The sequence below is a fragment of the Dermacentor variabilis genome, chromosome 1, assembly GCF_050947875.1.
Source record: "Dermacentor variabilis isolate Ectoservices chromosome 1, ASM5094787v1, whole genome shotgun sequence".
Taxonomy (NCBI): domain Eukaryota; kingdom Metazoa; phylum Arthropoda; class Arachnida; order Ixodida; family Ixodidae; genus Dermacentor; species Dermacentor variabilis.
Window position 1 is genome coordinate 174,858,615 of NC_134568.1, and position 22,840 is coordinate 174,881,454.

The following is a 22,840-nucleotide window of genomic DNA, read 5'->3' on the forward strand; positions in this document are numbered from 1 at the left end:
TCCTTTGTTGTCAAGAACACAGCCCACTGGGGTTAGCTAGCACATGCGATCACAGGTTAGAATTGGCAGTTTACATGACCAGAGTTTTCTTACAATGCGAGCTTTTCTACGCCACAATTTACCATATCAGCCAAACTGCTCATTGTCAATGCATTAAAGTACAGTAGAACCTCACTGATATGATCCAGTTATGTACAATTTCCCGGCATCAACGTTTGAGATATAGAACACAAAATATGACCCAATACATTTGTGCGTTCTTTTATTATTTCTTAAATACCCGTCTAGACGTTCCCGGAAAACAGAATCTCTCAGTACCAACATTCAGAGTCACATGCAATCGAAAACAGCAGCCACCCACAGCAGCAGCTTTGTGGCAATACTCGCTCACTCATCTTCCAGTGCGCTCTCAGTTTCCTAATCTGGTACAGTAAAACCTCGTTAAACCGTACCCACTTAAACAGTAGTTTCGTTTTAACAGTTGTAAAGTCAACAGAATCAGCGGCCACTGAACATAATGTGCTTTGTATCCGCATAAACCGTAGCAGCTTATTGCATACATATCGGTTAACACGTAGTATTTCCACTTTTCGGCGCGCAAACACAGCGGTGCTTCGTGTCCATTGGGTAGCCCGGCAGAACAAGCCTCAGAGATCTGAATGGCCTCCAAGCGCCCTGTGTGTTTGCGCATGAAGCCACATCAACATCAACGTCATTTCTGCATCTTCCCAGAGTGTTGTGGCGTCGTGTAAGCGAGGACGCCGGGTGCTCAACATAGAAGAAAAATTAGACATTGTTCGTGCCGTCGAACGTGACACGAAGAAGTCGGCGCTGGCACGCAACATGGGTTTACTGTTGACTACGATGTGTGGCATTCGGAATGCGAAGAAGTTGCTCAGCAGTGATGCCGCGACCACGAAGAGGTGTTGGCTGCGAGGTTCGACTTTTCGCCATCGTTGCCTCTGTTTTGCTGAAGTGTCGCCCAGCAACAGTGATAAGGATGACACGGAAACCGACAGCACGGACTATTCAGGCCCGACAGTGACAGAATCTGCGCGTTATGTCAGCCTCACGAATGAAATCGTCGCGACAAGAACAGCACCCCGCAATGAAAAGGTGCCCCGCGACTTTTGCATCACTACTGCACCTGCGCACGGAGAATATGCAACACTAATGAGCAATCTGCAATGCGAGTGTTTGCTGAGAAGAGGGGGCTGGTATAAAAGCTGGCTCACAGCTTCATTAAGTTCGAGGCCGCTTTCGTCGCTGCTAGGCTGCCGCGGCATCAAACGAAAATAACACTTTTGTCGCGCGAAGTAAGTAAATACTGCATGTTTTTCCCCTTTATCACATTCTCTCTTCCGTTTTTGATAGGTAAGTGAGCGATCTCATGTTATTTCGGTTAAGCAGTACTACCGTTTAGTGCGTACTTTTTCCGAGCTCCAGCGAACTACGGTTTAACGAGGTTTCATTGTACCAGCAAAAATCTCCTCCAACGTCACTGCATGTTGCATTCACAGCTATCGCCACCAACCCTAGTGTGGTAAGCATCTTCACCTATCGGTTTCAGAGCGCGTAAGGCACAAGGCCACTGGAAGCATAATGCACACTTTTAATAGGCAATGGCTCAAACATGCCGTCATTCGCGAAGTGAGTGTCATGTTTCACTCTGGCAGCATTGTAGGCATCATATACCAGCGTAGCATACCAGCTCAATTTCTTTTCAGTTTCCTACAGCTGTCTTAAAAGACTATGCAATAAGAAAATTACAATGTAGGTCTTGGGTCGCTTGGCCCCACTAGCTCGATGCACACGCATTGGCGTTTGTGCTGGTACGATTCATGATGAGTGGGCATGTCAAAACATCCCACCAAAATTCTCCGCTCGAAGAAGCTGCTGACCCAGGCTGAATTTGAGGACTGCAAACGTAAGCTTGTCAAAGCCGCAAGAATGACAACTCTTGTTTCTGGCCACTCAGGTGCAACGATTCACATAGATGTCAAGTACAGTTGAGTGTCAAATTTTTTAGAACTGCAGATTTTACATTTTCCTGATTAGTATGCTTTTTCCCATTTTAAATTTTTTTTTTCTGAATACAGCAGCACAAGGAGGTGCACAAGCTTTATAGGACATCTCATATGAGAATAATTGTATAAAATATACTTTTATAAAATTCATATTGTCAGATCAAGCAATGCTTCAAAAGTAATTTACCTTTGTGAATAAAAAGCTTTCGCTGTCGCTGTAGACGAGGTTTTCTTGAGATCATTGGGTTCAGGAACTTAATCTGAAAGAAGCCAGTGGGAAGATCCTTTTACAATCTAAACCTTTAAATCTTTATACATATTCACATAAAAAATGCAAGAACAGTTAGTCACCTTATGGGGTTGGCCAGCACTCAAACTATAAAACCACACAAGCCTTGTACAGCATCTTTTTCTTCAATTTTTCAAATTTAGTTTTTGCAGAAGTCTATTGTTCTCAACATATTTAAAAATCGGCATTTTACCATATGCAGCTTCAACTACCAAAAGAAATACAGTCAAACCTTGTTACAATATAATGATTTATAATGAACTAAAGGGTATGAAATGGCAGTAATAATAATTTCCCTAGAAATTTCCATGGAAACCCATGCATTAAAACACCATTTAAACTACAAAATAATTCCTATAAATGGATATAACAAGAACTTTTTTGGTTAACATAGTAACGATTTACTGATTGTTTCGCACAAATTAGGCTGAAATCTGGTGGTCTGACGCAGCAGTTGAACACTCCCACAAGCTGTCAGTGGCTAAGCCCACGCTCTACCACTGCTGCCTCACTGCTGCACTCTACTAACGCAGCTGACATACACAGTCTCCTGCACTTTGTACGCCATATGAACTGTAGAGTGGGTTAAAGGTTTAAATTAAGTTCTGGGGTTTCAGGTGCCAAAATACCATAATGGGGGACTAATTTTGACCACCTGGGTTTGTTTAACATGCACCCAATGCATGGTACATGAGCGTTTTTGAATTTCGCCCCCATCGATATGTGGCCGCTGCAGCCGAGATTCGATCCCACTCTATCGGCAGTGCAATGCCAAAAAAGCCACTACGTCACCATGGCCGGTGCTGGAGTGTGTGGCTTGCGGTATGTGGAGGAAGGATGCTTCAATGCAGGGGTTCTCAAACATGTTGATTCCAAGGAACCCTACTAAGCTCCATGAAGCGCCAAGGAAACCTCCTCCTATACCCCCCCCCCCTCACCCTAACAAGAGAGGCTAGGGGTAGCATGCAATATGCCACACTTGGCCAAGAGGCAACAGCCCGCACTAGCCTCTAATCGTCGTCATCTTCACACTGCTCGCCTCTTCGTGATCGCAAATACTGTTCTGTGGCACTACCCCCGGCGGCAAGAGCGTCGTCCCAGAGCGACTAAAGGCCGGAATCGGAAGCAGTGTAGTAGGCCTTGAGCCTACTGACGTGCACGACATCACTAGATTCCAGAGATGAGCACGAGGTTGAACTCACAGGAGCAATTTCGTACGTCACAGGCGTCACCTGACGCAGCACGCGGTAGGGCCCTGTGTATAGCGAAAGGAGCTTCTCTGAAAGTCCGACGTGAAGAGGGGGCGACCACAGGAGCACGAGCGCACCAGGCGAAAGCTGTACGTCACGATGGCGGGTGTTGTATTGACACTACTGAGTGGTTTGCGCCGTCAGTCGAGCACGGGCAAGTTGGCGTGCATGGTCGGCGAGGGCGATGGCGTCGCGCACATACTCGCTTGTTGATATCGCAGCAAGGGGAAGTGCCGTGTCTAGGGGAAAGATCGGTTCACGACCGTACAGTAAATAAAATGGAGAAAATCCGGTGGTGTTGTGCCGGGAAGAATTGTACACAAATGTGACGTAAGGAAAGGCAATGTCCCAGTCGTGGTGGTCCTTGGAAACGTACTTCGACAGCATATTGGTAAGAGTACGGTTTAACCACTCTGTCAGGCCATTGGTTTGAGGATGGTATGAGGTAGTCAGCTTGTGTTGAATGGAGCAGGAACGCACAATGTCGGCGATAACTTTCGAGAGGAAGTTACGACCACTCTCAGTAAGCAGATGTCGCGGGGTGCCATGAAGCAAGATAATGTCACACAAGAGAAAGTCCGCGACGTCAGTGGCGCAACTGGTAGGGAGAGCCCGCGTGATAGTGTATAGAGTGGTGTAATCAGTTGCGACGGCTACCCATTTGTTCCCAGAGGATGACATGGGAAAGGGACCGAGGAGGTCTAATCCAACACGAAAGAATGGTTCCACAGGGACGGTGATCGGCTGGAGATCACCGGCACGTAGCACCTGAGGTGTTTTCCGACGCTGGCAGGGATCACAGGCGGCAACATAGCGTCGGACGGAACGAGCGAGACCAGGCCAATAGAAGCGGCGGCGGACGCGGTCGTACGTGCAGGTTACCCAAGATGTCCTGCAGTGGGTGCGTCATGCATCTCAAAGAGCACAGTCTGTCGTAGATGTTTTGGCACGACAAGAAGATCAGAGCCGTCAGGGAGGAAGTTCCTTCGGTACAGAATGCCGCCCTGGAGGACATATCGGCGAACGGATGCGTCGGTAGGTGTGGAGCGCAGACACTCGAGTGCTCGCAGCGATAGGTCTCGGTACTGCTCATCGGCGATGTTAGCGAAGGCAGACACAGAGAAAATGCCGTTGGCAGTACTACTGTCGGCGTCGTCAGGCTCGTCGACCGGGTAGCAAGACCGGCAGTCAGCGTCCTTGTGTAGTCGGCCAGATTTGTAGATGACATAATACGAATATTCCTGGAGGCGTAAGGCCCAGCGACCAAGTCTTCCTGTAGGATCTTTCAGTGAGCATAACCAGCAAAGCGTGTGACGGTCTGTGACAACGGAAAAGGGTCGGCCATATAAGTATGGGCGGAATTTCGCAGCCGCCCAAACTAGGGCCAGACACTCACGCTCAATGATGGAATAGTTGCGCTCTGCGGGTGAGAGGAGCTTGTTGACGTAAGCAATAACACGGTCGTGGCTGCGCTGGCGTTGTGCCAGTACAGCGCCAATTCCGTGACCCCTGGCATCAGTACGGACTTCGGTAGGCGCAGAAGGATAGAAATGGGCCAGAACGGGAGGCGTAGTGAGAAGGTCAATTAGATTCGAGAATGCAAAGGCCTCGTTACCGCTCCACTGGAAAAGGGCGTCTCTTTTCAAAAGCTCGGTTAGTGGTCATGCTATGGCCGTGAAATTTTTCACGAAACGGCGGAAGTATGAACAAAGGCCGATGAAGCTGTGCACATCTTTGACACACTTCGGAACAGGGAAGTGCGTAACAGCATGAATCTTGACTGGGTCAGGTTGCACTCCATTCGTGTCAACGAGATGCCCAAGGACGGTAATCTGGCGACGGCCGAATTGGCACTTTGATGCGTTGAGTTGCAGACCGGCTCGACGAAAAAACGTCCAGGACTGCTGAGAGGCGCTCGAGGTGCGTAGTAAATGTTGGGGAGAATACTATAATATCGTCCAAGTAGCACAGGCACGTCGACCATTTGAAACCGTGAAGAAGGGAGTCGATCATGCGCTCAAAAGTGGCAGGAGCGTTACATAGACCGAACGGCATCACTTTGAATTGATAAAGACCGTTGGGTGTTACAAAAGCCGTCTTCTCGCGGTCGAGATCGTCCACGGCAATCTGCCAGTAGCTGGAGCGAAGGTCAATAGAGGAGAAACAGCGAGCACCGTGGAGGCAGTCAAGGGCGTCATCAATCCGAGGTAGGGGATACACATACTTTTTGTGAACCCTGTTAAGGTGCCGATAATCCATGCAAAAGTGCCATGAGCCATCCTTCTTCTTTACCAGTACAACAGGTGACGCCCATGGACTACACGAGGGTTCAATAATGTTCTTGGCAAGCATTCTGCGAACTTTGGCGTGAATAACTTGACACTCAGCCGGTGACACTCGATGCGGGCGGCGATGAATAGGAGGGGCATCGCCGGTATTAATGCGATGTTCAACAGCTGTAGTTTGGGCCAAAGGACGATCGTTAAAGTAAAAAATATTGTGGTAGAAAAACAGAACGCGGTAGAGCTTACGAGCGTGCTCGGATGGCATGTCGGGCGCAATCATTTTCTGTAAGTCGGCCATGGTACAAGTTGCCGACGGTAGAGGAGGTGCGATGGTAGAGGAGAATCGGCTAAATTGTCTACTGCAATAGATGCTACTGAGTGATCCTCGAATGAGCAAAGCTAGGCCAGAGACATCCAGCGTGGCAGCACTTCTGTCGTAAGCCAAAATTGACCACTGGCAGGCAGATGCAATTCGCCATAATAGATAAAACTGTATGAGGTATTGCGATCCCGTGTGTAAGGAGGAGGTCTTGCATAGGAGCCGCGATGTAGTGACCGTCGGGGACTGGTGGGGATGACACTAAGTCAACTTAAGTCAGTGCCGAAGGTGGCAAGCAAACGAAGTCGACGGAACTGAGGCGACTGGGGTGTGGTTCAGCGGGATCCAGAACAGGCAGGTCAAGGCGAAGAGTACTGGCGGAACAATTGACGAGAGCAGAATGTGCGGAGAGGAAGTCTAAGCTGAGGACCGTGTTGTGGGGACAGTGGGCGATGACTGTGAATGGCACGATAGTGGAGCGATCGGCAAAGGAGACACGGGCGGCACACATACCAATTACAGGGACTGTTCCGCCATCGGTGACACGGACAACAGGCGTCGTGGCGGGCATGATTATTTTCTTGAGCCAGTTATGAAGGTCAGCGCTCATTACCGACAAATGCGCCCCAGTGTCTATAAGAGCAGACACAGAAACACCGTCGAGTTGCACGTCAAGAAGGATCAGATGAGTGGGCAACGTCAGTAGAGTATTTGGCGGCGTAGGGAGCAATGCAGCGTCCCCTCGAGGTGCTGCATCGTCTAGTTTTCCGGCTGGAAGCAGCGTCTGAAGGGAGTCGGCGTATAGGAGCGACGGGGCTGGGGAGGGCGAGATTGTTGTTGGGGCGAAGGCGAATGAGAATAGGGTCGGTTCGGCGCAGGAGAATCAGTGGCGGCATTATCGGAGCGTGCGGCATAGGGACGAGAAGGGCCACCTGTGGGGCGAGAGAAGGCAGTATAAGTAGACCGGGTCGGGGAACTCCAGCGATTGCGACAGTGCCGAGAAATATGCCCGATTCGATGGCAGTGAAAGCAAATGGGCTTGTCGTCAGCAATGTGCCAATCAGATGGGTTGCGGAAATGTGGTGGGTAAGAAGATGTGGGACGGGGCGGAATCGAAGAAGCCGGGCAGGTATCAGGGCGATGGGCCGAGCAGATGGTGTGAAGACGCTTGTTTTCGAACTCCTGGTGGACAACTGCCTGGATCAGGGAAACCGTGACTGCAGGTGCGTTGGTGGGGCTGCAGTCAAAGGCAGCCGGATAGGCGGCCTCGATCTCACGCCAGACGATCCTGGTAACATCGCCAGTGTTGTTGGGACGAGGAGCGTCAGCACAGGAAGATGTCGCTGGGGTGTTGGGTAGACGGGCAAACTGCTGGTCAATACGTCGGCGTTTAGCGAGTTCCAGGCGGCGGCACTCTTTTATAACGGCATCCACCGTCACCACGTTGTTGAAAGCGAGCAAGTTGAAGGCGTCATCGGCAATGCCTTTGAGGATGTGGGAAACCTTGTCTGACTCAGTCATGTGTGCGTCAATTTTGCGGCACAGAGCCAAGACGTCCTGAATGTACGTGACGTAGCGCTCTGTTGAAGTCTGCACATGGCCGGAAAGGGCCTTCTGCGCGGCAAGTTGGTGACCGCAGGGGTTGCCGAACAAGTCTCGGAGCTTTTGCTTAAGCGAATCCCAACTGGTGAGCTCATCTTCGTGCATCCGAAGCCAAACTCGGGGTGTGCCACCGAGGTAAAAGACTACGTTGGCGAGCATGATAGTAGGGTCCCACCAGTTATTGCGGCTGACGTGTTCGTACAGGCTGATCCAGTCATGGACGTATTCCTCATCTTTGCCCGAGAATACGCCAGGGTTACGGGGAGCTGGGAGAGTGATGTAAGTCGTCAAAGTGGCAGCAGGTGTCAGAGCTGGCAGAGTTGAGTTGTCGCCGGGAACCATGAAGAAAGACTCGACGTACCGTCTACTGCGAAGCTCCGTGACGAGGTTACAGGAAACGTCTACCTCCACCAGATATTTTATGTAGGAAGACGCAGACGAAAAGCTATATACAAGTATATTTGCAAGGAAGTACGCCGCACTTGGCCAAGAGGCAACAGCCCGCGCTAGCCTCTAATCATCGTCGTCTTCACACTGCTCGCCTTTTCGTGATCGCAAATACTGTTCCGTAGCAATATCAACACGCTTTCATTTACAGAATGAACCAGCAAATCCTGTTTCTATTTTGCATAAGTACATTGCGGAACCTACAATTCTCGTCATCGCTTGCCTGATTAACACTCGCAGCGGCGAAGGCCTCGCGACTTCCTTCACAGTGCGGACACGGCACGCGTCTTCCTCCGAGACATGTTTTTCAATACCATGCATACATCTCCATTATTTCCGTCCATTGTGATGTAGCCGGTGCTCTTCATCTTTGACAGCTTTGCACAGAGTCAAAGTGAAACTACGGTTTGCTGCAACCACTGCGGACGAAACCACGTTCGCCATCAATGCAATCATGGACGGTGACCTTGCAGTTCTGAAGGCTGGTGGTCGACGAACGCGCCAAGTGGAAATGAAACTACCATTTGTTGCAACAAATGCAAACAAAATCGCGGTGGTTATCAATGCAATCTTGGATGGTGACTGCATTTTGAAGGCATGCGGCCGATGTGCACACCGAGTCAAAACGAAACTACTGTTTGCCGCAACCACGTGGTTATCGACGTGATCATGCATAGACACTATGCAGTTATGAAGGCATGCAGCCAGCTGCCAATGCGGTCTTACGTGCGGCGACAAATATAGGCTTAAGGACCCAATTAGGCATGAAGCGTTCTGGCATTGCTGTCAGTCATTGCTGTCAGTCCCGTATCACATACTATTTCTGCTGATGACTATGGCAATGCAGGCTCTACTGCTTCGTTTCGGTTGGACGTTAGTGCTGTTTTTGCTCTTTTGCGTCGCGCATTTGCAGTGTTCTGCACTCGCCGAGCTACTGCACTAGAACCAGCTGGGTTGTGCTAACTTTTAATCCTCCGACGTATACATCAGCGCGCACGCTAGCGCACCTATCTACGAGTGGTAGAAATGTGCCTGGTTCGCCGTCTTAGCTACTTGGCAAGCACAAAACCAGGGAAAATTTATCAGTGGCTCGCGGAACCCTGAGGAGGAGCCTGCTGAACCCCTGGGTTCCACGGAAACCACTTTGAGAACCCATGCTTCAGTGCATCCTGCACTATTTACCCACAGCCGCTACAAATCATTTCAAATGCACATTGAAAGGGTTTTTCACGTTCTGGGAACCATATGACGATCCATTTCATTTTTCATTCTCTTCACCCTTCCATATAGACTGACAAAACCATGCCACCACTGTCACTGTGATCAGCCACTTGCCAGAATGAGTGCCAGGTATTCGATTGTTACAAAATACGACCTCTGCTCTCATATTTTTGGCAATCACATGGCTTATTAGCGTTTCATGAATGTGCTGGCAGAGCATTTCAAGCATATGACTTCGTGCAACACTTGTTGCCAAATGGCAGCGTAAAAAAAAAAAAGTTTTTTTTTGTTGTTTAGAAGCGTCCGCTCGCACACCGATGCGAACAAAAACAGCGCAAGTCATTGTATTTGCCTCACTTTGTTGTCCAGTTTCTTGCCCTGTCTTTGTTCTTGGCATTATGTATCAACTATCACGACAACAAACTCTCCTATAGAAATCAGAAGCTTGCAGCGTTCGATTAGCATGGTCCTGAAACTCTAGTACTTCACGCACATGACATCGGTGAAGACCGAAATCTCGGACACCTTACAGGGCATTGTGCGATAAATCAACCTCGGACTACACGACTGTCTGCTACTTGCTGCAGTGGCTTAGCGGCTACAACGTTGCACTGCTAAGCACGAGATCGTGGGATCAAATCCCAGCTGCGGTGGCCACATTTTGATGGGGTGAAATACAAAAATGCCCATGTCTCATGCATAGGGGGCACATTAAATATCCCCTGGTGCTAGTGGACTAGCGAGTCAAACAAAAGAGTGATATCTTCATCTTAAAATGTCACCAGCATGGTTGTTGGCCATGTCATCGGTGCTTCATAGAACCGACACTAGCAAAGCCTAGTCGACCTAGTGGTCGCCAATGACAATTCGGTGCCCCATGCATTGATTGTACTTTCGTCTATCTGTAGTAAAAGAATGACAATGGTTGATATAGGGGCTACGATGTTTGTAGCGATGCTTTCCGCTCGATTCTGTACCACTCTTATTATCCACTGTTCACGGCCGGCTGATCCTGTTGATAATGAGTGCGGAGCATCGTTCAGCTGACCACTGACGAAGCGCGAAGAGCATGGAAAAAAAAAAAAAAAAGACAGAAGGTATTCTTAGAAAATCCTGACCACTGAATGTCTAGGTCAAGGGGAAGTGTACGTGTGCACAGTAACATGCGTTGACAAACCTAGGCCATATTCTTGGACAACCACTTTCGAAAGATACTTTCATTTTCATGTTATTTCGCGTGACTAGCACCAGACTCATTGATGGGCGGCAGCATTTCCACACTGCAACAAGATTGATTGCTTGGCCCTATGTCAAGAATACTGTCGCTTGCAGACGACGATGAATCTTGCACAATAGTCAGGTGAAATTGAAGGTACAGTCGCCGACTGATTTTCCAGACTCCAAAAATTCGGACATGCCCGATTATTCGGTCAGCTTCGCGGCACCGCCATTCTTCCCATAGACCGTAATGTATAACAACTGCCGAAAATTCGGACACCTTGCAACCTCTCGTCTGATTTTTCGGACACTCCTTGAGCCAACTTGATCGAGAGCACCACGCACAGACTCTGACCGGTGCATGGTTCGATTTGCTGAACGCCATTTTTGTTTTGAACGGAGCCTCCCTGCTGCCCCACGAAGTGGCGCTACTGGAAATCCCCGCTCATCATCATCGTTTCTGCCTGGTTCGATAGAGTGGCTCTACAGCAGTTCCGGTTTCAGCTTAGTAAGCCATGTCAAGACAATCCAGCACATGATTTGTTTCTTTGAGCACGACGCTGCGAGTAGGCCGCGTTTTTCGTTTGTGCGACTGGTGTCGGCGCGGTGGTGTTTGCTTTGTGTGCTGTGTCGAGGTTTCGGTGATCCAACGCGGCATACGTAAACATCGCGTCAAGGGTCTAATGGCGCAGACAGTGCCCGCGCAGACTGCGCTGGGGAATGCTGGCAAGCGGGTGCCGGGAGGCCTAAGATTTGTCGCCTTTCGATGTGCTTCCTACTGACGCGGAAAATGTTCTGCCGAGACCTGCGCAGTGGTTGCATTGCGATTCCGGACACCGTCTCATTTGACAGTTTCATAGGTGCTGACACTGCTGTATTGACATGCGCAGAACTCGACGACAGCGGGATCATTCGTCAGGTTTCTGCTGCACCACCGGACGATGAATCTGAGTCGGAAGATGACGCACCATGTGCTATGCTGCCGTCGCCTGCGGAGCGTGTACAAGCAGTGACTGTGCTTTCAGCCGCCTATAGTGACTGTACGACCCTCTCCGAGATTTAAGCCTGTTTCCCATGCAAGCGAAAATGCTCGCGAATCCTGCCGCCGCGCTGCAGAAATCTGTTTCGAGCGGCGGCGGCGGCACTAGCGGCGTGAGCGGCGAGGTTCGGGCAAGTTGGAATTTCATCGCAGCGGCAGAGCGGCAGTGCCACTTCCGAACGGCCCGCCTCGACACGTGACCAGTGGAGGACTAGTGCGGGAAAGCCTGCGTATAGGACAATGTTTATTTACTTGCTACATGGGGTACGAACAACATGCCCAGAGAGCTTTTCAACAAATTGTTAATTGCTAAGCACAGGATATGTATTCATAAAATAAAAATTTGACAGGCAGAGACAAAGCAATGCTTATGTTGGTAGTCGCAAACTACCAAAACTGGCTGAAAGTCCCGTGTTTTTTGCCAGCAACATTGCTATTCGCTGCGGCGGAAAACGCGCGGCGGCAATGCATGTGAAACGAAACCTCGCGAAAAGCTTCGCAGTGCCGCGCCGCTGTTCGCTCCGTTCGCTCAATCGCTTGCATGTGAAACAGGCTTTAGGCTTATCTGATTGCGCGTAAACGGAACAGCGTGCAACGGCGCATTCACGATTTCTTCAAGCCTACTGCCGAGCCCGAATAAGTGCGTGGAAATAAAGGATTTCATTTTTTTTTTCTTAATCTGCTTTTTCGGACACCTGTTTATTCGGACATTTCCGCAGTCCCCGTGAGGTCCGAATAAACGGTCGGTGACTGTATTTCCCGAAAGTGACGCTCTGAGAACAGAGTATACCTTTTTTGACCAATTGTAGAATAAGGTCACTTATTTTTGGGTGAGTTTGGTATTTCGGATTCCTCATAATTCATATGTTTCAGCAGTCCCCATTGAGTCCGTATTATCAGTCGGCGACTGTAGAATACCAGAAAATGAAAGCCCCTGTCACCTCTACGGAGCAGAATGAGCACCATTTTCTGACATCTGAACATTTTTTTTTTACGTCACAGTCGGCATTTCACTTTCAAGCTAAGCCTTCACCACATGTAATAAGAGCAGCACAGTGCATTTCGTCATCATCAGCCTATTTTATGTTCAGTGCAGGACAAAGATCTCTCTCAGAGATATCCCGTCTTTCGCCAGCCGACCCCATCTTATGCCTGTAAATTTCTTGATTACACTATCTAATTTTCTGCCATCCTCGACTATGCTTCCCTTCTCTTGGCACCCATTTTAGAATTTTACCAGACCAGCAGTTACCCACCCTATGCATTACATGGCCTGTCCAGCTCCAACTTTTTTTCTTAATGTCTACTAGAATATTGGCTACCACTATTTGCCCTCTAATCTACACGGCTGTCTTCCCATCACGTAACATTACGCCTAACATTTCTTGCTCCATTGCTCGATGCAAAGTCGTTAACTTCTTAAGCTCTTTATTAACTTCCCAAGTTTCTGGCCCATATTTTAGTACAGGCACAATGCAAAGATTGCACACTTTTCAAGGATAGCGCTAAAGCCCCTCCATACACGTTTCCGCCGACCAAGTTACGTACCGCCAACCTGCCACCTCCTCCACGCTCCTCTCTCACTAACCCCTTAGCTTCCGGCGTCAAGCGGAACTTATGTAGCTGCAGCTTCCTGTTCCGAGTGGAAGTGACGCTATGTTTTTTAGCGTTGTTTACTTTCGCGTCGATTGAGAGGCTTTAATAGCACCAGCTGCGGTTGAAACTGTGAATGCGATTCCATCCAAGAACCACCGCCTATTGTAACCAGCGATCTGCTCGTGTTCGCTGCTTTGAGTCAACCTACAACGGGTTGTGGCACGAGTGACAACGTACAGTGGAATGTAGTGCCTGGGTGCTTGGAGATCACTGCCGTTTTTCGTGCATTTGGAAAACAGCGACCGCGAACTACTATACTACTTCAGCGGAATACAACAGCTTGTCCCCTTTGCATTCTTATGGTGACTGGCACAGCTCTGCTAAGCACGCACAGGCGTCTCACCATCGTCTAACAGCAGTCAAAGCGGAAATTCCCGCAGCGCAACTCCAGGAAGCGGAAATGCCGGAACCGGATTTGGTGTGAGGGGAAAAGGCGGCGCACAACAAAGGTTGTCGCTACTTAAAAAAGCGGCGGTGGCACGTGGATGGAGGGGCTTTAGATAGCACCAAGCTGCCAGTCATGACGTGGTAATACCTGCTGTATGCTCTCCAACCCATTTTCATTCTGTAAATTTTTTGTCATCAGGGTCCCCTGCAAGTAAATGGCCTAGACAACCCTACTCTTGCACAGATTCTGAGGCTGACTGCTAATCATAGATTCTTGTTCTCTTGCCAAATATTAATCTTCAACTTTACTTTTACACTATGTCGGCTAAGATCCTCAATTATTTGTTGCAAGTCATCTACAAACTTCAGGCTGCAGAGATAGTTGATCCTCACTTCCAGTCCTTCCCAGTATACTACATTGAATACTTCCAAGTATACAGTGAGCAGCATTGAAGAGATTTATTCCCAACTAATTTAATAAAAAACCAAATTAAAATAGGAACACCTACCTCTGCAAAGAGAAGTCCCTTAGGTTCCAGATGGAGAGCCATGCCATGCCTGTCATCATCAATAAACTCTTCCAGCCGGAGAAACTTCACAGCACACATGCCACGCCAATCTTTCCAGTATACCTGGATCTCCAGTTCTCGAGACTGCACAACCATTTGGAGACAAGGCCCAATAATAAAAAACATGCTTAATGCCAGTGTTATTACTTTCTCTTAGTATCACTTTTCATAAAAGTCATACTTTCTCTATTACAAAATAATGCGAGGAACATTTATGCAAAAATGAATAAATGTTCCTCTGCAGAGGGACTGGGTTTTGGCACAGCTTGGTGAAGGTCTCAATGGAATGACATAATTGACAAATAGGAGAAGCAGGGCAAAGTGAGCCTTATAAATGATACTACGGAACTGTGTCAAGCCATACAGGCGTTAAAATATCCTTAGCCTGATGCATTACAGTTAAAGAAAAAGAAACTGATCCAGGAGCATTTATTGAAGCTACTCTTATTTCCTCAAATAGACATAGAACAGACTGCACAAATGCTTTTTTTTTAATGAAGGGAAAATCAGGCATCCACCTTTTTCGTTCGTAGCAATTGCGACAAAGAAAACCTATACGGGTTCCTCAAAAGAAAAGCCTCGCAGTTGTAGAAAAATTCGTCCTGGTCCAGGACTCAAACCCGGGACCACCACCTTTCCGGGGCAGCCGCTCTACCATCTGAGCTAACCAGGTGGCTAGCAGATGGTAGGGCGAAGTTGAATTCGTCAACAACTTGAAGCAAAGGAAAGAGTTTGACATAATAGTTCTGCGGAAACCCGCAAGCTGAAGAGAAGTAATTAATGAAGGGAAAATTCCTTCATTAATTACTCTCCACCTTGCAGGTTTCCGCAAAACTATTATGCCATGCTTTTCTTTTTCTTCCTAATTGCCCTATGAAAGCAGTGCCTCTCCGACTCAATCGTAGCATCATTTGGTGGTCAGCATTGTTGACCGCAGTCTAAGTCGCAAGTACATGTTACACAGTCATCTAGTCCCAAAAGATGTATTCATTATTAAATGCCATCGTACACTTACTAATTCATAAGTGTTTGCCTGTGGAATACAAACAAGCCCTGAGGCATGGCACGTGCTGCAAATGTGTGACACACAAGGCTAGCCTGCAAACATAATGCGCTGAAATGGGCGCCACTTACATCATCAGTCGGAAATCGAGTAATTTGCAAAAGGAAGCATTTTGGGACGGCTATTTTGAAATGCTTGACACTTTTTTTATTATTTGTAGCATCCTGCTACCTGCATGGAGCTGCATTAACTGTAGGGTTATGCAAATGTTCGGAACGTTGCAATAACAAATTGAGTATTGTATTTAATTTGGTACCCGAATCAAACGCGTCCCTATTAAAAAATCCAAATACCGTATATACTTGCGTAGGCTGCATTCGTGTAAAAGCTGCACCCAGAACTAAAATCCGTAAAAAATTATATTTAAAAATTACCCGCGTATTAGCCCCACCCTTGATTTTTTAGAACCTTAGCAATGTTATCTGTTGTGTGTGTGAGTGTGTGTGTGTTTCCTTCTGTGGCAAAACAGGGATGCCGTGCCGAGTTTTCAGCTCCTCCACGTAGCAGAAGCACAGCCTTCGAGATTTAGCGGCTGCCTCCGAGGCGTCACCATCACTGGTCTGTGGGGCATCACCATCTATTCCAGCCAGCAGGTGACGTGCTACGGAAAAAGCCAATAATTTCCAGAGCCAGTGCAAGTGAGTACTATAGTTCAATAAAGACAAGTATACTGCCGAAAAAAAAAAAATTGTGTCTTTCTGGGCACCCCCGATTTTCACAATAAATCTTGGAAAAAATGTGCGGCCATTACATGAACATATACGGTATTCTTGTAATAGTTTTCAAATAATTCACGATGATGACTGCGCACCATCAAACATGAAATTGGAGCACAAATGCATAACTTTCACCCCATCCACAATGGACAATATGATCTAGAGAATGCTGCGTCGTTCCATGATCACTTGCAATAAAAAGTGGACTGCCGAATGACTTATATTCGGCAGTGGGGATTATTTGATTCTACTATTCATAGATGCAGCATCTGAGCACTTTCATTGTACAGTCAAATCTCGATAATTCAAACTCGAAGGGACATGAAAATTTGTTTGAATTAAAAGGTGGACTTGTTCTTGAAGTACAGATTCACCAAGCACGATGCACAAACGGTGAGAGTCGTGAAATATTGCGGCACGCAAGCACACAGTGAGCGAGAACCACGAAGCTTCCCGTGCCGGCGAACGCTCGCTTCCTGATAACGGCAGAAAACTTGACTGCAAGGAGGGAGCTAAGCTGGCGCCGGGCCGGCGTGGAGGCAGGCGCACGTGAAGACTATCGAAGGTGAGAGAGCTGCGAGGCAGGGTGAGTGCAGTTGGGAGGAGGGGTGGGAGGGAAGTGGATTTGCTTTCCCGCCAGCTTGATGGATGGCGCTAATTACCTTTGCCACCTAAGCCCCTTTACTGCCACCTAAGACTGCCATGGCAGAGTTGCCAAGGTCAGACTGAGCCTGCACCTCTGCTCCTGTCTGCGTGCTCGCGCGCTTTTTTTCTTTGTCTGCTGACAAATTGGCGCTGCGTTTGTGTTCTTTGTCCTGCATTCTTAACACGTCATGTCTAATGAAGATGAAGTCGTTGCTACTGATCATATGATGTTGGTGTGCTCTCTTCTGTTGCGACGTCGCCGCATACAGAAGATAAGGAGAACGAGGTACTGGGAGCCAGCTTCCTGTCCTTGTATTCAGGCTCCGTCCTGTTGTACAGAATCAGATGCGGCACACTGTCTCCGGCAGCCTTTCCATCGGGAAGTCTCGGTTTAGACTCGTCATTGTAAAAAAAGTCGCAGTTTTGCTCGAAAGGCGAGGCATCGTTCGCGATAGCAAATTAGTGAACAGTTATATGAAGCAAGAATAGTAGTTTTATCAGCTGTATAAACTTGTAAATAGAGGCATACTAACTAAATTAACAAGCATGGTGAAACACATGCACAAGCAAACATGAACATATCTCACTTGATGAACGTGGAAACTCGCTGTCAAAACACTTGCGTGAGGAAACGCAGCAGCTGCAGCGAGCGAAGTGACATTCGTGCCGTATATCGCTTCATCGAAAAGTGAGAGCCGAGAACACCCAGCACGCACAAAGCTATGAGCCGCCAACACACCTACACTTTGCCCCCAACGTAGATCACTCTCATGATACGACCACGCACAGCAGTCACATGCGAGAATAAGCCGCGATAGTCGGCTCCCCCTGCACACTTTCACTCGCACATACAGCGTAGGGTGCGCGGCGACGGCGTAATCGCCCTTGGGCTTGAATCTATGGCGGGGTCAGAGCACTGCTGGTCAGGGGCACCACCGCGTAATTTGGCGTGCTGCTGAGAGCATTGTAGGAGCGCTGTATGTTCGAATGAACTGTTGCAAATGCTTGTGTGTTCAAATTACCGGGCGTTTTTGCCCATTGGAATACACATAACTTTGATAGGACCACAGTGTCAGTTTGAATTAAGCATGTTCGAATTAATGAGATTCGACTGTATTTGATCTGAATATGCTTCATAGGAATAAACTCGCCACAATAGTGGCACCATCTGCAGTGACCATTTGAGCTACAGAAATTTTTTTTTTCTTTTTGCTCTGCCATTGCTGCAGACAACATGATTTTATGGTTTAGTTGTGATGGTATATACAGATGTTAATGGGCCCACAAGGCTGCCTTACTGTGCAAAATAGAAGGGAGACTTGTGGATTTCTTCAGTAAAGAAGGGCATGTTGATGAAGTGCAAATATGTGTTTATTATCTTCTTGACATGTTGGTTAATTCGACATTTGGTCAAATACTGAGATATTTTGCAATCCTGTAAAATCCAAATAAGTGAGGCTTTACTGTAAAATCTAGCCCCAGGTTTCCCCCCCATTCTTTTATTTACAGTACACCCTGCAGCGCCGAAGCATTATAGCAGGGGATTCTCACTTATTGCATAGTGAGGGTCTTGAAACTAGCAGTCTTGAGGACTTAACTCTTTCCCTACCATAGGGAAAATAAGCGTTCTTTGTTGGTTACACCAGCTATTCTTTTTCTGAGGGAACTACTACATCATTATTTTATGTATTACATAAACAAAAATAAGAATGAATGCACTTTTCACGCATACAAATTTTACTGAAGAGATGTCTGTCCTAAAAAATATATAAATTGCCAGAATCAAGATGGTGGGATAAAACTGAACAAGGTTTACAAAGACACACTTGTATCTACTATGAGAAAAGTGTATCAAAACTTATGAGGTATACAAAATGTACTGCCGTCTAATAGGCAGTAAGTCCGAAAGAATTAAAATTTCTCATTAACAGGTCATCATCATCATCATCATCATCATCATCATCAGCCTGGTTACGCCCACTGCAGGGCAAAGGCCTCTCCGATACTTCTCCAACAACCCCGGTCATGTACTAATTGTGGCCATGCCGTCCCTGCAAACTTCTTAATATCATCCGCCCACCTAACTTTCTGCCGCCCCCTGCTACGCTTCCCTTCCCTTGGGATCCACTCCGTAGCCCTTAATGACCATCGGTTATCTTCCCTCCTCTATAATTGTCCTGCCCATGCCCATTTCTTTTTCTTGATTTTAACTAAGATGTCATTAACTCGCGTTTGTTCCCTCACCCAATCTGCTCTTTTCTTATCCCTTAACGTTACACCTATCATTCTTCTTTTCATAGCTCGTTGCGTCGTCCTCAATTTGAGTAGAACTCTTTTCGTAAGCCTCCAGGTTTCTGCCCCGTAGGTGAGTACGGGTAAGACACAGCTGTTATATACTTTTCTCTTGAGGGATAGTGGCAACCTCCTTTTCATGATCTGAGAATGCCTGCCAAACGCACCCCAGCCCATTCTTATTCTTCTGATTATTTCCGTCTCATGATCCGGATCCGCCGTCACTACCTGCCCTAAGTAGACATATTCCCTTACGACTTCCAGTGCCTCGCTGCCTATTGTAAATTGCTGTTCTCTTCCGAGACTGTTAAACATTACTTTAGTTTTCTGCAGATTAATTTTTAGACCCACTCTTCTGCTTTGCCTCTCCAGGTCAGTGAGCATGCATTGCAATTGGTCACCTGAGTTACTAAGCAAGGCAATATCATCAGCGAATCGCAAGTTACTAAGGTATTCTCCATTAACTTTTATCCCCAATTCTTCCCAATCCAGGTCTCTGAATACCTCCTGTAAACACGCTGTGAATAGCATTGGAGAGATCGTATCTCCCTGCCTGACGCCTTTCTTTATTGGGATTTTGTTGCTTGCTTTATGAAGGACTACGGTGGCTGTGGAGCCATTATAGATATCTTTCAGTATTTTTACATACGGCTCGTCTACACCCTGATTCCGTAATGCCTCCATGACTGCTGAGGTTTCGACAGAATCAAACGCTTTCTCGTAATCAATGAAAGCTATATATAAGGGTTGGTTATATTCCGCACATTTCTCTATCACCTGATTGATAGTGTGAATATGATCTATTGTTGAGTAGCCTTTACGGAATCCTGCCTGGTCCTTTGCTTGACAGAAGTCTAAGGTGTTCCTGATTCTATTTGCGACTACCTTAGTAAATAGTTTGTAGGCAACGGACAGTAAGCTGATCGGTCTATAATTTTTTCAAGTCTCTGGCATCTCCTTTCTTATAGATTAGGATTATGTTAGCGTTCTTCCAAGATTCCGGTATGCTCGAGGTCATGAGGCATTGTGTATACAGGGTGGCCAGTTTCTCTAGAACAATCTGTCCACCATCCTTCAACAAATCTGCTGTTACCTGATCTTCCCCAGCTGCCTTCCCCCTTTGCATATCTCGCAAGATTTTCTTTACTTCTTCCGGCGTTACGTTTGGGATTTCGAATTCCTCTAGACTATTTTCTCTTCCATTATCGTCGTGGGTGCCACTGGTACTGTATAAATCTCTATAGAACTTCTCAGCCACTTGAACTATCTCATCCATATTAGGAATGATATTGCCGGCTTTGTCTCTTAACGCATACATCTGATTCTTGCCAATTCCTAGTTTCTTCTTCACTGCTTTTAGGCTTCCTCTGTTCCTGAGAGCATGTTCAATTCTATCCATATTATACTTCCTTATGTCAGCTGTTTTACGCTTGTTGATTAACTTCGAAAGTTCTGCCAGTTCTATTCTAGCTGTAGGGTTAGAGGCTTTCATACATTGGCGTTTCTTGATCAGATCTTTCGTCTCCTGCGATAGTTTGCTGGTATCCTGCCTAACGGAGTTACCACCGACTTCCATTGCACACTCCTTAATGATGCTTACAAGATTGTCGTTCATTGCTTCAGCACTAAGGTCCTCTTCCTGAGTTAAAGCCGAATACCTGTTCTGTAGCTTGATCTGGAATTCCTCTATTTTCCCTCTTACCGCTAAATCATTAATCGGCTTCTTATGTACCAGTTTCTTCCGTTCCCTCCTCAGGTTTAGGCTAATTCGAGTTCTTACCATTCTGTGGTCACTGCAGCGCACCTTGCCGAGCACGTCCACATCTTGTATGATGCCAGGGTTAGCACAGAGTATGAAGTCTATTTCATTTCTAGTCTCGCCGTTCGGGCTCCTCCACGTCCACTTTCGGCTATCCCGCTTGCGGAAGAAGGTATTCATTATCCTCATATTATTCTGTTCCGCAAACTCTACTAATAACTCTCCCCTGCTATTCCTAGTGCCTATGCCATATTCCCCCACTGCCTTGTCTCCAGCCTGCTTCTTGCCTACCTTGGCATTAAAGTCGCCCATTAGTATAGTGTATTTAGTTTTCACTCTACCCATCGTCGATTCCACGTCTTCATAGAAGCTTTCGACTTCCTGGTCATCATGACCGGATGTAGGGGCGTAGACTTGTACAATCTTCATTTTGTACCTCTTATTAAGTTTCACAACAAGACCTGCCACCCTCTCGTTAATGCTATAGAATTCCTGTATGTTACCAGCTATATTCTTATTAATAAGGAATCCGACTCCTAGTTCTCTTCTCTCCGCTAAGCCCCGGTAGCACAGGACGTGCCCACTTTTTAGCACTGTATATGCTTCTTTTGGCCTCCTAACTTCACTGAGCCCTATTATATCCCATTTACTGCCCTCTAATTCCTCCAATAGCACTGCTAGACTCGCCTCACTTGATAACGTTCTAGCGTTAAACGTTGCCAGGTTCATATTCCAATGGCGGCCTGTCCGGAGCCAGTGATTCTTAGCACCCTCCGCTGCGTCGCAGGTCTGACCGCCGCCGTGGTCAAATTTAACAAAAATTTAACTGCAAGCATTAGTTTGGTGTGCCGGGCTGCGACCGCCCATTTTCTGGGCTGGTTTGCGTCGTCGTCGCTCTCAGAGTCAAAGTCTGATGAAAAGGCAGCATCCTCAGACTCGTTGTTGCTCGATCCATCAATAAAATCAGCTACAGACACAGCATCATCATAAGATCTACAATCTTTTGAAGCGCGTGTGCTGCTCTTGGAAGCGGCCATTTTTACCTTCCAATTTGACGATCGTGAAACTTCAGAATGCGTTCAAAAATCACTGCTTGGCAGGAAAAAAGCAAACTGCTTGGAAAACAAAAATATAGCTTCTCTCCTTCACGTTTGATGGTGCAGTGTGTCCGTGAATGGCATGGAAGGTCTTGAAAGCGACATTTAAAATCATTGACAGTGGGCTAACGATGTCCAATGGGCACGGTACGGAAAGAGTTAAGTAGCATATGAGGGTCTATTGGCCAGTTGCCTGTTCTAAGATAACACACTATGCAATGCCTGTGGTTTAATGAATTCCATATTTGCCGCATTGCCTATAAGTGGCACTGGTCGATGCTCCCAGAACTATACTCATGGACAACTTTCTGTGGCTATGAAGGGAAAGCTACGGAGGCAAAACACGCACAAGTGAGCGCGCTTCTGAAGAGAGTCTCACGTTTTAATCCTCGCTAGTTTAGGCTGGGGAAGACGAAACATGAACACCTTATTAGCAACACAACACACCACTGAGTGTTAAAGTTTCCTTATTTTGCGGCTTTTCCCTTCCAAGTCTAGGCAAACGCAAAATCGTTGCACATGGAAGCTGCGTCAACTCAGCGTCTGTTTCGAGCAACGAAAAGCACAGTCACACGCTGCGGCACTACTAACACAAGTGCAGCAGCACAGTCGCCTGTAGTTTTCCCTTCATAGCCACAGAAGTTGTCAGTGAGTATAGTCTATAAATACAGAACTGCGTTAATATGATCCCGTTATGTTCGATATCGAAAAACCCAATACTTTTTTTTACCTGTTAACACGTTTCCAGAAAGCACTATCTTTCGGCACCAACAATCAGTACATCACCCAACTATGATTGCATGATACGTTTTCCGGCCGTTAGATCGCATGTAAACAACAAAATGCGGGAAGCGCGCATAATCGATGTCAGTAGCTGCCCACCGCAGCAGCTTCCCCTCATCACTACTCGCTTGCCAGTCTGTGCACTCAGAGTGCACATCCTGAGTGTCTGTGCACTC

At 47.2% G+C, this 22,840-nt stretch overlaps 1 protein-coding gene across 3 annotated transcripts in view; it reads right to left on the minus strand.

The window, feature by feature from the left end:
- Positions 1-22,840, minus strand: part of Pkn (serine/threonine-protein kinase N) — a 178,157-nt gene that overhangs the window by 110,015 nt on the left and 45,302 nt on the right. For all 3 annotated transcript variants that reach the window (XM_075699852.1, XM_075699861.1, XM_075699868.1), the window contains 2 exons: positions 14,250-14,393; positions 2,215-2,287 (listed from right to left, as the gene is read on the minus strand). In XM_075699852.1, the coding sequence (XP_075555967.1) occupies positions 2,215-2,287; positions 14,250-14,393 (217 nt within the window). The remainder of the gene's footprint in view (positions 1-2,214; positions 2,288-14,249; positions 14,394-22,840) is intronic.